Raw genomic sequence first — 14777 nt, 5'->3', positions numbered from 1 at the left:
GCAATGGACCAACCACAATTTGGTAAACAACGGGGAATAGGAAGACGCCTTATAGACCTGAACATTGCGGACAACATAGCACTGTTGGCAGCATCAGGACCAACCCTTCATTAAATGACATCCAATCTTGAGCAAAATGCAGCAATGGTTAGTCTAAAGATCAGCTGCCGAAAGACAGAGACCATGGATATTGGAAACCAACTGCCAACTGACCAGCTACCAATAAACGGAGATCTGTTGGAAAACGTCTCAATATTCACATAATTCTGAAGTATATTTACATGGGATAGTGATACATGTGTTTGAATTTGGAAACAAGTAAAAAGATTTCATAAAATTCCTACTTGTTTGTCAAAATGGCAATGCGCTGCTCATCTCTCTGCCTTTCAGCCTGGACCTCTTCACTTTTAATCTGTCGGTCATCCTGTAGTGACTGGAGCTGCTCTTTAGTTAGTCGGGTTAGATCCTCTAGTTGAGCCTGGAGAGCCTCCACCTGGAAATTGGACCACAAAACAGAGTGAATGCATTATGACTAAAGAGCCCCTCTATTGCTGACATTTGCTGTCATTTCTTGGTTGTGGACTAAAATAGAATAGAATAGAATAGAGTTTTATTGTCATTATTGCAATGAACAGGTTCAAAGAACAACGAAATTGGAGCAGCTCCTCCTAAGGTGCATATACAATATGGTAGTATAAATTTAAAAAAATAAATTAAATAAATAAATAAATAAAAAATAAATAAAAAAAAAAAGATAGGGATGACAGATGTATCTATGTATACATACATAAAACATTATTTCACATTGTAGTCCAAAAAAATAGAAAAACATTTAAACATTACACATGAGGACATGATGGACATATGGACACTCAGTGCCTGTTTAGTGCTACAATGTCGTCAGGTAACCCCGCCCTTAAGAAGTTTCAGCACATTTTGGAATGCATTCTTTTAGCTCCAAAATGTGGGCGGGCCTGCATCGGCCTGCTGACTTCACCAACAGAAGGCAATTGTATATTGCCCAGAATTCGTTTTAATAGTATCGTCATCCTCAATAATGTTATTTCCGCTCAGGATTTGAAGGATTATGTCTGCTGGATACATTGTTGCAGGTTGCAGCAATACAAATAAAGAAGAAGCCAGCCTGCATACGTTTCCAAATTAATCCTAACAGTTATCCACCGATACTCAAAACGTTGTGATACTGTATCATAAAAAATGACTGCCAGATTCATTTTCAGGAGCTAACAATACATAGAAAACTTGTGAGATTTCCCTCATCTGGACTCTATGGGTCCTGAGACAATAAGAGATAGATAAAACAGAATCATTAAAAAAAAAAAAAGTAAAACCAATAACTTGTTGCTCTTACCTGAAGCATCAAAGTTTGGTTCTCATTCTTATATTTTTCCAAAGTTTCGCCAGTACATGGATCAGCAAATTTGGCTCTCTTGAACCTCATCTCTGCTGAGAAAAGTGTAAAACGCATTCGCAACAACATAACAAAATGTTCTTATTTTGATATATTATGAGGAAATGCCTTTTATTTACCTCTCGCTTTGCCGGTCGTATCAGGTTTCAACTTTGTTGGCCTGAGATTAAGATTCTCCTCCGTCGACTCAAGGTGCTTCTGTTTGACAGTCACCTGAGGCATCACATTCAACAGAATTAGTTTTCCGAACAAAGGGTGGAAAATGATTGACAGGTTGGTTAGTCCATCTGCGCAGTCTAATGAGATCCAACGGATGTCTCAAAGGGACGTCAACTGGAAAGGCTGGCCAAGAAAACAGGTCTCACTGTTCATTCGGAAATGTACAAGCAAGATCTAAAGCAATACTAAGACACCCTCAACACCACCTGCTCCTCCTACTACTCAGGACTTACCGATAACTCTGGCAATGGAAACCCAAGAGTGCTATTTTCCACCATCAACAGACTCCTCAAACCCATGACCACCATCTCCCGCTACTTCATTGTTGATAAGTGCAGACACTTTCTATCCTTTTTAATGGTAAAATCAGCAAAAACCAGCTGGTCACATCACGCCAGTCCACCTTGTCCTTCACTGGCTACCAATCCGTTACAAAATCAACTGAAAAAATTGTACTCACCAACTACAAGGCCCTCAACAACCTGGCTCCCCTTAACATCTTGGACCTCCTCCACCACTATGTGCCCTCCCAACCCCTCAGTTCTCGACCTGCAAATCCCCAAAATAGGCCTTTTTCGGTTGCTGCCCCCTCCTTTTGGAGCCCCCACTCTTTTCTCTCTTAAAACTGCCCTCAAAACTCTCAGCTAAATTCCCCCTGAGCCTCCCGATTCTCACGGTTTTTACTTTTTCTTAAACTGTCGGGGCCAAGGCCTGTTTTAATTAAGTATGGGTGTGTTTCTTAAATTATTAAGTAGTACGCCTTAGCAATTGTTACATACTCAATTTTAGAGGTGTTGTGGAGTTTGTGTTTTTTACCCAAGATGGAACTGCTGTATTGGCTGCTGTTTGAAGGAGCTCCGTGGTCTTGTGTATTTTCTTTATGTGTTCTTAAAGTTTCCCTCTTGTTTTCCTCCGTTTTTTGGGCCCAATCGGAACTGTGTAACAAGGGGTGGCACTTTTGTGATTTCTGCGGTACTTCTTGGTGTTTTTGGTGAACTTTTGGATCGGACGGGGGGAGCCTTTTGGCTGTGGCCATGTTTGCACCAGAGGCCAGGTGCTGGCTCTTTTACCCACAGGAGTCTGCGCAGAGTGACTAGAGGAGAAGCTGAAGAAGAGACAGGGCTGCGGAGCTACCGTTGAACATTAGGATAGACCAGATTCATAGAACCCTGGCTGAAATGAACATGTATCGGACACTTCGGTCTACTTGAATGGATTCTTGCTCATATGTGCTAGGGCTTTGCGTTATGGCCAAAAAATAACGATCAGAATTAATTTTTTCATATCATCCGATCTCGATTCTTATCACTATTCTTTGTTTTTCATTAAAGTCCTGGTGCATCCTTACTACTGCAGTATCTTGTAACAGAGATTGCCGCCATGTTTGATTGAGGTAATATATGTCAACAGCGGACAACAGTCGTTTTGTTCATATATGTGACGGTACAGGTAACACACGCCAGGGTCTGTAACTGGTTTTAGGGCTACAGTTTCACTTCTTTTTCGGTATGTTTAGTGGGGGTAAAGAAATCAACTTTTTTTTTTACTCTAAGTTCTTTTGTCATTTTGCTTGTCACCACAAACTTCATTCTGCAGTACACAAAGTATCAGTGATGCATTGAGTACTACGATACTTTCATTTCAAGGCAAACAAGACAACACCACGTAAAAACTTAAATTATTTGTGTTCTTTAAAAGTTTGTATACATCAGTGGTACTCACCAGTGCTTTGGCAAACAGTGACCCAGATTGTTGAGTTGTTTTAAACTCTACTATAGCTTATATTTAATGAAAGTACATTAAAGTGCAGTTTGAAGTTGAGGTACTGTAAAATAATGTGTTTCAACACATAAAACAAGTTTAATGATTATTTTAGGAACAAAATGTTTTTATCCACACACTCAATAACTGATTTGGAAAAAAAAAAGGTATCTGAATTTATTTCTGTACATCTTATATCAGAAGAGTTGAATCAGAGCAAACACGAGTCTGATTAAAAAATATTTACATATTAAAATATATATTTCTGATTACCTTGGTAGGTTTGTCTATTCCATCAGTCAAGACCAATACATGGACATTCTGTGCCTTTGTGCAAGTCCATATGTGAGCTGCAGCAGGCAGTGAGACTAAAATCTGTCACTGAAGTTGCTGCTCCTTCTCAATTTGTTTAACTTCTATGCTAGTGTTGGACACTTTTCTTGAATTTATTCTTCTGGGTTACACTTCTGCGTGGCACAGTGGGTAGAACGACCGTGCCAGCAACTTGATGGTTCCAGGTTCGATTCCAGCTCCTGCCATCCAAGTCACTGCCGTTGTGTTTTTGGGCAAGAAACTTGACTCTGTCTCCCAGGTTTAAATGTAGATAATGGGTTTCACCACATAAAGCGTTTTGAGAGAAAAAAGCGCTACGTAAAATTAATTCACTGGCAGTTAGCTCTGTGCAGGATTATACCGAGCACTCTTGCATCACTACTGCAGTATCTTCTAACAGACATTTCTGCCATGTTTAATCGAGGTAACATATGCCCAAAACTGAACATGGGGATCGATCTAAAATTAATCACGAACATATAATCGCTTAGCCCTAATCCGCTCGTACTGGACATTGGCCGACAGCTACTGGTCAGCTTTGGACGGCGTTGGCTCATTTGGTTACTTTGTTGGGTTTGTTCCAGTCTCTGGCCGTGGTGCCCCCCATCCCAGCAGACGATGGCGTGGAGCACTGCAGAGGCCACCATGGTGTACAATGTGGGTGTTGAAATAGTGTTTTTGTTGTGTTTTGTGTCTGTCTATGCATGGTGCAATCGTATGTGCAAAATATTTATTATTTATTGCTAATGTTTTGATTTTTTGTTGTTTTACTTTTGAAGCAGTATGTAAAATGGCCCCGCTGAAGTGGCAGCTGATTATATCAGCTTCAAACTCTTTTAATGTCTTATATATCTTTAAATGTTTCCCTCTTTGTTTTCATGTTTTTTTCAATCTATTTTTGTGGACTTTTTGTATCTGCACTACAACCACATAATTTCCCTTTCCCTATTGGGGGATAAATAACGTCTATCCTATCCTATATGTGTCATGTAGTTGTAGTTTGTGCAACAATACCATGGAGATGAGTCACCCCTCTTGTATAGAGGCGGCATGGCGTAGTGGGTAGAGCGGCCGTGCCAGAAACCTAAGGGTTGCAGGTTCGCTCCCTGCCTATTGACATCCAAGTCGCTGCCGTTGTGTCCTTGGGCAGGACACTTCACCCTTGCCCCCGGTGCCGCTCACACTGGTGAATGAATGATGAATGAATGATAGGTGGTGGTCGGAGGGGCCGTAGGCGCAAACTGGCAGCCACGCTTCCGTCAGTCTACCCCAGGGCAGCTGTGGCTACAGATGTAGCTTACCACCACCAGGTGTGAATGAATGATGGGTTCCCACTTCTCTGTGAGCGCTTTGAGTATCTAATAATAGTAAAGCGCGATATAAATCTAATCCATTATTATTATTATTATTATTATTATTACAGTAACCATGATATACAATACCAATAACGCAAACTATTATCACCACAACAGACATATTGTTAAAGTAGCCCTCACTAAAGTGTCAAATCAAAACTGAGCAGTTATTTTGGACCAAAATCATACATTCGATAATTTTTTTTTTTTTTACAAGTCTTTGTAATGATATGGACCCACGTGCAACTCTACCTTATGAGGAGGCTCCCGTAGGAAGTATGTGATCTCTCCATCATCATGATCCACCAGTGAAAGAAGGTGTTGGATTCTTTTCCTGTCCTCCAGCTCTCTGGAATAATAAACACCGTACATAAATTGATGGTAACTACGTATGGACAGTAACGTTTGTGGCACTGCTGCTTCTAAACCTGATCTTTAGTCGGTCGTTTTCTGCATGAAGCCTCAAAGACTGTTCTCTTTCTTGGTAAAGGTACATCTGCATGTCACTCAGCGCATTCTGCAGCTCTGCAATCTCTCCTTCACGTTGCCGCACTTCACCCTCGAGCTTGTCCTGTGAGCAGATATGAAAGTGAGAGAGATCGGTTCAACTTGGCAGTACATCGCCATGGCTCGCACCTCACCTGGTTCTCAATCATGCTCTTGTACCTCTCCAACATTTTAAGCAGCTGCTCCTGCTCCTCGTCAAACTGGGAAATCTTATTCCTGTAGAACTCTAAAAGTTCCCGGGAAGGACGAAGGTACCCCAGGCGTTCATTGACGGGGGGAATTAGGGGTTCCATTTCCGTACCAGGAGAATGCAGACTGGCTCTACAGGTAAAGAGTGGTACTTGTAAGTCCTTTTATGCAAAACAATACTTAATGTCTAACAAACGATACCTGTTTGCATGTTTTTTGGGTGACCCCATCTCGAAGCTGAAATAAATAAAAAAATGACAACACATGTATCAGCTTATTTTGTGACACATTTCACAACAAACACTGATAAACATTGCAAATTGAGCCATTCGTGGAAGAAGGTAAATATTACATTTTAACACGGGATATCACGTGCAGGGCACAGAATAATTCACAAGCACACAAATATTTTCATTAGTTCCGTGCAATGATTATTATTGATTAAATGTTTTCACTCAGGTTAATCACACTTTTGAATTATGATGGATCATAAATAATTGCGGTTAATAACTTGCGAGCATCCATCCATCCATCCATCCATTTTCTACGGCTTATTCCCCTAGAGGTTGCATGCATTATTAACTTTTAAAAAAAGACCCCGGCTTCACGGTGGCAGAGGGGTTAGTGCGTCTGCCTCACAATACGAAGGTCCTGCAGTCCTGGGTTCAAATCCAGCCTCGGGATCTTTCTGTGTGGAGTTTGCATGTTCTCCCCGTGAATGCGTGGGTTCCCTCCGGGTACTCCGGCTTCCTCCCACTTCCAAAGACATGCACCTGGGGATAGGTTGATTGGCAACACTAAATTGGCCCTAGTGTGTGAATGTGAGTGTGAATGTTGTCTGTCTATCTGTGTTGTCCAGGGTGTACCCCGCCTTCCGCCCGATTGTAGCTGAAATAGGCGCCAGCGCCCCCCGCGACCCCAAAAGGGAATAAGCGGTAGAAAATGGATGGATGGATGGAAAAAAGACCCCAATAGTTTGAGACAAATGTAATTTTATTGTCAGCATGTTGTTCTTTTTAAAAAAATAGTTTCATTGTTTTACTGTAAAGCCCCTAGAGACACTTGTGATTAATGGCTACATAAATAAACTTTGATTGCATTTGTTCGCTCAAAACTTGGTAACAGTTTTCTCTCAACTGGGTGTATTTTGACCATAACCTTTTCCATACACTTTTAAAGGGGACCTATGATGATTTCTGTCTTTTGTGACCTATAAATGTTGTAACATTGTTAGAATATTGTGTTAAACAAGGCCAAAGTGTCAAAAAATACACAGGTACATGCGTGAGCTGCATGCAGACAGTTTTAAATGCCTATGACCGCTGTGTTTTGCACTCTTTTTTTAAACAATGTGACATCACAGAGACGTGGACATACTTATTCAGGCATTTAGTATCATTTTTTTGTCAGAGGGGGTAGGAGCTCTTCCATCAATGCTTCAGGCTTTGAGAATGTTATGGCTGCTGCCTGCAGGCTCCCATGTTTTTCCCTCTTCTTGTCTAATGCCCTTCCACCTGCACTGTGATCTATGTAATAAATACATTTATCTGTATTTGTTAGGGCTCTGAATCTTTGGGTGTCCCACGATTCGATTCTGTGTCGTGTTTGTGTCCTCTCAATTGCTCTGTTTATTGCAGTTCTGAGTGTTGCTGGGTTTGATTGATTGATTGATTGATGCTTTTATTAGTAGATTGCACAGTACAGTACATATTCCGTACAATTGACCACTAAATGGTAACACCCCAATAAGTTTTTCAACTTGTTTAAGTCGGGGTCCACGTTAATCAATTCATGGTACAAATATATACTATCAACATAATACAGTCATCACACAAGTTAATCATCATAGTATGTACATTGAATTATTTACATTATTTACAATCCGGGGGGTGGGATGAGGTCATCAACAATTGCATCAACAGAGAAATGTGGACATTGAAACAGTGTAGGTCTTATTTAGTAGGCTATGTACAGCCAGCAGAGAACATAGTGAGTTCACATAGCATAAGAACAAGTATATACATTAGAAGTACATTTGAGTTGTTTATAGTCAGGTTTGGTTTTGGATTTGGATTGTTTTGTTATGGTATTGCTGTGTAGTGGTTTTTTGGATTGATTAAATAAAAAAATAAAAAAATCGATTTAAAAAAAAAAAAAGAATCGATTCTGAATTGCACAAGGTATTTGATTCGATTCGTATTCAAATCGATTTTTTCCTACACCCCTAGTATTTGTGTTTTGTCTAGTTTGACACACGCACAATTTGGGTAACCGCTATACTTGACAGAAAGGGATGGCAACATTACGACTTGGTTTGAGGAAAGACACGCACAAAAAGGGATAAAGTATTATCATTTAATCTTGACATGGGCATTATAACAACATGTGTGACATGCAGAGACATAAATGCTGGTAAAAGCAGATTTTCTCAAGCAGCTCTATATTGATTTGAGTGTTGAGTTGAGTCAAGTTTGAGTTTATTTCCAACATGCAACAAGATACATCATAATTTCCAGTTTCTCTATTTAACATGTTTGAAAAGGAGTAGGAAGAAACAGAACTTATTAAAGCCTACCCCTTATCCTTTACATAGCAATTGCTAAAACTTTTGTTCACTTCCTGTTCTCAATTTATTCACAATATACTCCATGAGTAATAATAATACAAATAAATACATAAATAATTAGTGAAGTAAGTTATATTTTGTATGGTTATCTAGAAAATGAATGGATGGCTGCGATGAGGTGGCGACTTGTCCAGGGTGTACACCGCCTTCCGCCCGATTGTAGCTGGGATAGGCACCAGCGCCCCCCGCGACCCCAAAGAGAATAAGCGGTAGAAAATGGATGGACGGATGGATGAAATAAATTCAGAATGTTTATCATGGTTCTTCTTTGTACTTTGTAAACACTTTAAGTTTAAATATTTTCTTGAAGTGGATCATATTAGTACATTGTTTGATTCCTTCACTTAATTCATTCCATAATTTAATTCCACATACTAATAATTGTTGTATATTCTTGGGTAGCAGGTTATAGTTTGCTTTGTGTATAATTTTAGATGTTTGCAAATTCACCATGTCGTGGAATTTCAGTATTTTCGATTGAATGAATGAAAGGTTTGAATGTTCTCTATATCCGACATTATGTATTATTCTGACTGATCTTTTTTAACACCGTTAATGAATGAAGTGTACTTTATTTCCCCATATGTCTACACAGTGCCTAAGTGTATTTAATGTTGTGACCTGGTGATTCTATATAATTTTCATGAAGTTTATTTTTCACTGTGTTTGGGGAAAAAAAAAAACTAAATGGTGACGTTCGTCTTCAAGATATATATTTAACAGTGTAAGTTTTCAAAAGATAGCTTTGGATACTTTTTGACAGGGCGGGGCAATCTAAAGGGAAGGCCTCAACAAAGGAACATCTTGCAGATGTTCTGCATGCAGAAAGTTAGTATAAATGGTATAAGGGGAGCAAAATGTACACCAAAGCATACCCAATACATAAAGTACATCACAAATAAATATATTGTGTGATTTATCAGCGTTTATACATTATTAATGCTATATGCGTGGCGCAGTGGGAGAGTGGCCGTGCGCAACCCGAGGGTCCCTGGTTCAAATCCCACCTAGTACCAACCTCGTTACGTCCGTTGTGTCCTGAGCAAGACACTTCACCCTTGCTCCTGATGGGTGCTGGTTAGCGCCTTGCATGGCAGCTCCCTCCATCAGTGTGTGAATGTGTGTGTGAATGGGTAAATGTGGAAGTAGTGTCAAAGCGCTTTGAGTACCTTGAAGGTAGAAAAGCGCCATACAAATACAACCCATTTATTTATCCATCCATCCATCCATTTTCTACCGCTTATTCCCTTTCGGGGTCGCGGGGGGCGCTGGCGCCTATCTCAGCTACAATCGGGCGGAAGGCGGGGTACACCCTGGACAAGTCGCCACCTCATCGCAGGGCCAACACAGATAGACAGACAATATTCACACTCACATTCACACACTAGGGCCAATTTAGTGTTGCCAATCAACCTATCCCCAGGTGCATGTCTTTGGAAGTGGGAGGAAGCCGGAGTACCCGGAGGGAACCCATTTATTTATTATTTATTTATTTTTGTGATTAATTTAATATAGAGATGTTCGATACAATCAGACTGCCGAAATTATCGGCCAATAAATGCTTTAAAATGTAATATTGAAAATTATCGGTATCGGTTTCAGAATTATCGGTATCGTTTTTTTTTTTTAATTTTAAATATACGAGTTTTGAGAACACCGCTGTGTACACGGACGTAGGGAGAAGAACAGAGCGTCAATAAACATAAAAGGCACTGCCTTTGCGGTCACATATCTACGGCTTTTCACACACACAAGTGAATGCAAGGCATACTTGGTCAACAGCCATACAGGCGACATTGAGGGTGGCCGCATAAACAACTTTAACACTGTTACAAATCTGCGCCACACTGTGAACCCACACCCAACAAGAATGACAAACACATTTTGGGAGAACATCCGCACCGTAACACAACATAAACACAACAGAACAAATACCCAGAACCCCTTGCAGCACTAACGCATCCGGGACGCTACAATATACACCCCCGCTACCCCTCCCCCCATATCTCAACCCCGCCCCCCCTCAACCTCCTCATACTCTCTCAGGTAGAGCATTTCCCAAATTCCAAGCTGCTGTTTTGAGGCATGTTAAAAAGAATTATGCACTTTTTAACTTCTAAAATAAATATGGCAGTGCCATGTTGGCATTTTTTTTCCCATAACTTGAGTTGATTTATTTTGGAAAACCTTGTTACATTATTTAATGCATCCAGCGGGGCATCACAACAAAATTAGGCACAATAATGTGTTAATACCATCCATCCATCCATCTTCTTCCGCTTATTCGAGGTCGGGTCGCGGGGGCAGCAGCCTAAGCAGGGAAGCCCAGACTTTCCTCTCCCCAGCCACTTCATCCAGCTCTTACCAGGGATCCCGAGGCGTTCCCAGGCCAGCCGGGAGACATAGTCTTCCCAACGTGTCCTGGGTCTTCCCCGTGGCCTCCTAAACACCTCCCTAGGGAGGTGTTCGGGTGGTATCCTGAGCAGAAGCCCGAACCACCTCATCTGACTCCTCTCGATGTGGAGGAGCAGAGCTTTTCACCCGGCATAGGAAACTAATTTTGGCCGCTTGTACCCATGATCATGTCCTTTCGGTCATAACCCATTGTTAATTCCACAACTGTATAAATCGGTATTGGTTGATATCGTATCGGCAATTAAGAGTTGGATAATATTGGGATATCGGCAAAAAAGCCATTATCGGACATCTCTAATTAAATACCATTATTGTGTTAACTTTGACAGCCCTATTTTAAAAACAATATTTTATGTATAAGACTATATTAACTAAACATATTCTCTATACACACACACACACACATATATATATATATATATATATATATATATATATATATATATATATATATATATATATATATATATATATATATATATATATATATATATATATATATATATATACATATATATATATACATATATATATATATACACATGTATTAGGGGTGTGGGGAAAAATCGATTCGAATACGAATCGAATCGAATACGCGATTCAGAATCTATTCTCTTTTTTTTAAATCGATTTTTTATTTTATCAATCCAACAAACCACTACACAGCAATACCATAACAATGCAGTCCAATTCCAAAACCAAACCTGACCCAGCAACACTCAGAACTGCAATAAACAGAGCAATTGAGAGGAGACACAAACACGACACAGAACAAACCAAAAGTAGTGAAACAAAAATGAATATTATCAACAACAGTATCAATATTAGTTATAATTTCAGCATAGCAGTGATTAAAAATCCCTCATTGACATTATCATTAGACATTTATAAAAAAAAAAAAAAAAAAAGAAGAATAGTCTCACAGTGGCTTACACTTGCATCGCATCTCATAAACTTGACAGCACACTGTTCAATGTTTCCACAAAGATAAAATAAGCCATATTTTTGGTTTGTTTGATAGTTAAAACAAATTTACATTATTGCAATCAGTTGATAAAACATTGTCCTTTACAATTATAAAAGCTTTTTTTTAAAAAATATACTACTCTGCCAGCATGTCAGCAGACTGGGGTAGATCCTGCTGAAATTGTTGTGAGCATTTCACCAATCTCGCGCACTTTGCAAATTATACGTCATTTCCATTGTGCGCAAGCAATTTACGTATCGCAAAATGAGATTTAAGACGAGATTTTGTGGATGGTTTAGTCAGTAACCCTACATTATTCCATCCATCCATTTTCTACTGCTTATTCCCTTTGGGCTTGCAGGGGGGCGCTAGTGCCTAAACCAACTACAATCGGGTGGAAGGTAGGACACCCCCTGGACAAGTCGCCACCTCATCGCAGGGCCAAAACAGACAGACAGACAACATTCACACTCACGTTTACACACTAGGGCCAATTTTAGTGTTGCCAATCAACCTATCCCCAGGTGCATGTCTTTGGAAGTGGGAGGAAGCCGGAATACCCGGAGGGAACCCACGCATTCACGGGGAAAACATGCAAACTCCACACAGAAAGATCCCGAGCCAGGGATTGAACCCCAGACTACTCGGACCTTCGTATTGTGAGGTAGACGCACTAACCCCTCTTCCACCGTGAAGCCCCCCTACATTATTATATTTTATAAATAGTAATCCAAGTTGTGGTAGAAGTTTAGTCAGTAGTTTAGTCGTGGTTGTACACTGTATAGTAATAAATAAATATAAATGATAAATGGGTTGTACTTGTATAGCGCTTTTCTACCTTCAAGGTACTCAAAGCGCTTTAACACTACTTCCACATTTACCCATTCACACACACATTCACACACTGATGGAGGGAGCTGCCATGCAAGGCGCTAACCGGCACCCATCAGGGGCAAGGGTGAAGTGTCTTGCTCAGGACACAACGGACATGACGAGGTTGGTACTAGGTGGGAATTGAACCACGGACCCTCGGGTTGCGCACGGCCACTCTTCCACTGCGCCACGCTGTCCCTGTGTGGTTAGGGTTGGACTGATTTGAGGGCAATACTCAGTTATATTGTCCCGACTACAAATGAATAGATTTACATACGTATTTTATAAACTATTTTGACACCAAAAAAATGTATTTGCGCCCATTGACTTGCAAAATGTGCACCACACATTATTCAAATATATAGCTGGAAGCAATTTGCAAAAAGATTGCGCTTTATACAAACTTGCAAAATGCGGTTGCGCATTTTGCAAATTGCTCACATTGGTGTTAGTGCGTCTGCTTCACAATACGAAGTTCCTGCAGTCCTGGGTTCAAATCCAGGCTCGGGATCTTTCTGTGTGGAGTTTGCATGTTCTCCCCGTGAATGCGTGGGTTCCCTCCGGGTACTCCGGCTTCCTCCCACTTCCAAAGACATGCACCTGGGGATAGGTTGATTGGCAACACTAAATTGGCCCTAGTGTGTGAATGTGAGTGTGAATGTTGTTTGTCTATCTGTGTTGGCCCTGCGATGAGGTGGCGACTTGTCCAGGGTGTACCCCGCCTTCCGCCCGATTGTAGCTGAGATAGGCGCCAGCGCCCCCCGCGACTCCAAAAGGGAATAAGCGGTAGGAAATGGATGGATGGATGGTATTGTGCCTGCAACAAAATCCTATGTATTGAATGAATACAGAATCGTTTTGAATCGGGAAAATATCGTTTTTGAATCGAGAATCGCGCTGAATCAAAAAAATCGATATATTATCGAATCGCGACCCCAGGAATGGATATTGAATCGAATCGTGGGACACCCAAATATTCACATATGTATATAATGTCTGTAATCAATCAATCAATCAATCATAGACTGTATGTGATTTGTATTAAAAAAAGGATTGTTTCAAAATGATGAATACAAAAAAAAATCCTGTGGTGGAGATCTTTCTGTTGCCAAGGAGAGGACGCCAGGAGAAGCGCGACTTTTAAAATGGAACTTTCATTATTATATTTGACATTTTAAAAAGCTAAAGTCTAATACATTCATCCATCCATTTTCCTACCGCTTGTCCCTTTTGGGGAACTCACCGGCACATTGACGAGTCGTTTATATATTCCACTTCACACGGGAATAAAGCGCACGTTCATTATGCCTCAAAAAAAGCGCACGCTCATTATCGCTACAAGAGTAATAGTGTTCAGTCGTACGTCGTGAATCAAACTACGGTGACATTTTGGTAGTTAAGAGACATAATAAGACATTGTTTAAACATTTTCATTACCGGATGTTGTTGAGTCTCCTTCTGGTGCTGATGGTTACAGTTGCAACGGAGATTTTTGAAACCCGGAAGCTCACGCCTCCTGTTCTTCTTCGTGACGAAAATGGAGAGATGGTGCATGTGCTGCCATCTCCTGGTAAGTTGATTGACTGACAACAACAACACCAACAACGAAGGTTAACTGCAGTGTAATAATAACAACAATAGTAATAACACAAATCAATCAATCAATCAATGTTTATTTATATAGCCCCAAATCACAAATGTCTCAAAGGACTGCACAAACCATTACGACTACAACATCCTCGGAAGAACCCACAAAAGGGCAAGGAAAACTCACACCCAGTGGGCAGGGAGAATTCACATCCAGTGGGACGCCAGTGACAATGCTGACTATGAGAAACCTTGGAGAGGACCTCAGATGTGGGCAACCCCCCCCTCTAGGGGACCGAAAGCAATGGATGTCGAGCAGGTCTAACATGATACTGTGAAAGTTCAATCCATAGTGGCTCCAACACAGCCGCGAGAGTTCAGTTCAAGCGGATCCAAGACAGCAGCGAGAGTCCCGTCCACAGGAAACTATCTCAAGCGGAGGCGGATCAGCAGCGTAGAGATGTCCCCAACCGATACAGGCGAGCGGTCCATCCTGGGTCCCGACGAGCGGTC

The 14777-nt window shown here is 40.8% G+C and overlaps 1 protein-coding gene across 2 annotated transcripts in view; it reads right to left on the bottom strand.

Moving 5' to 3' along the window:
* ccdc77 (coiled-coil domain containing 77) overlaps positions 1-14202 on the bottom strand; it is a 19463-nt gene extending 5261 nt beyond the window's left edge. Inside the window, exons 1-8 of one of the 2 annotated variants that reach the window (XM_061917788.1) lie at positions 14115-14202; positions 5998-6033; positions 5742-5928; positions 5529-5671; positions 5353-5449; positions 1552-1645; positions 1373-1467; positions 345-493 (exon numbers count right to left, since the gene is read on the bottom strand). In XM_061917788.1, the coding sequence (XP_061773772.1) occupies positions 345-493; positions 1373-1467; positions 1552-1645; positions 5353-5449; positions 5529-5671; positions 5742-5928; positions 5998-6026 (794 nt within the window). In that variant the 5' untranslated portion in view covers positions 6027-6033; positions 14115-14202. The remainder of the gene's footprint in view (positions 1-344; positions 494-1372; positions 1468-1551; positions 1646-5352; positions 5450-5528; positions 5672-5741; positions 5929-5997; positions 6034-14114) is intronic. The other variant, XM_061917789.1, reaches the window with a different exon arrangement.
* Positions 14203-14777: the final 575 nt, after the last annotated feature.

Source organism: Nerophis ophidion, linkage group LG12 (assembly GCF_033978795.1).
Source record: "Nerophis ophidion isolate RoL-2023_Sa linkage group LG12, RoL_Noph_v1.0, whole genome shotgun sequence".
Lineage (NCBI taxonomy): Eukaryota > Metazoa > Chordata > Actinopteri > Syngnathiformes > Syngnathidae > Nerophis > Nerophis ophidion.
Note: the sequence above shows the minus strand (reverse complement) of the source record. Positions and strands in the feature narration are given on the sequence as shown.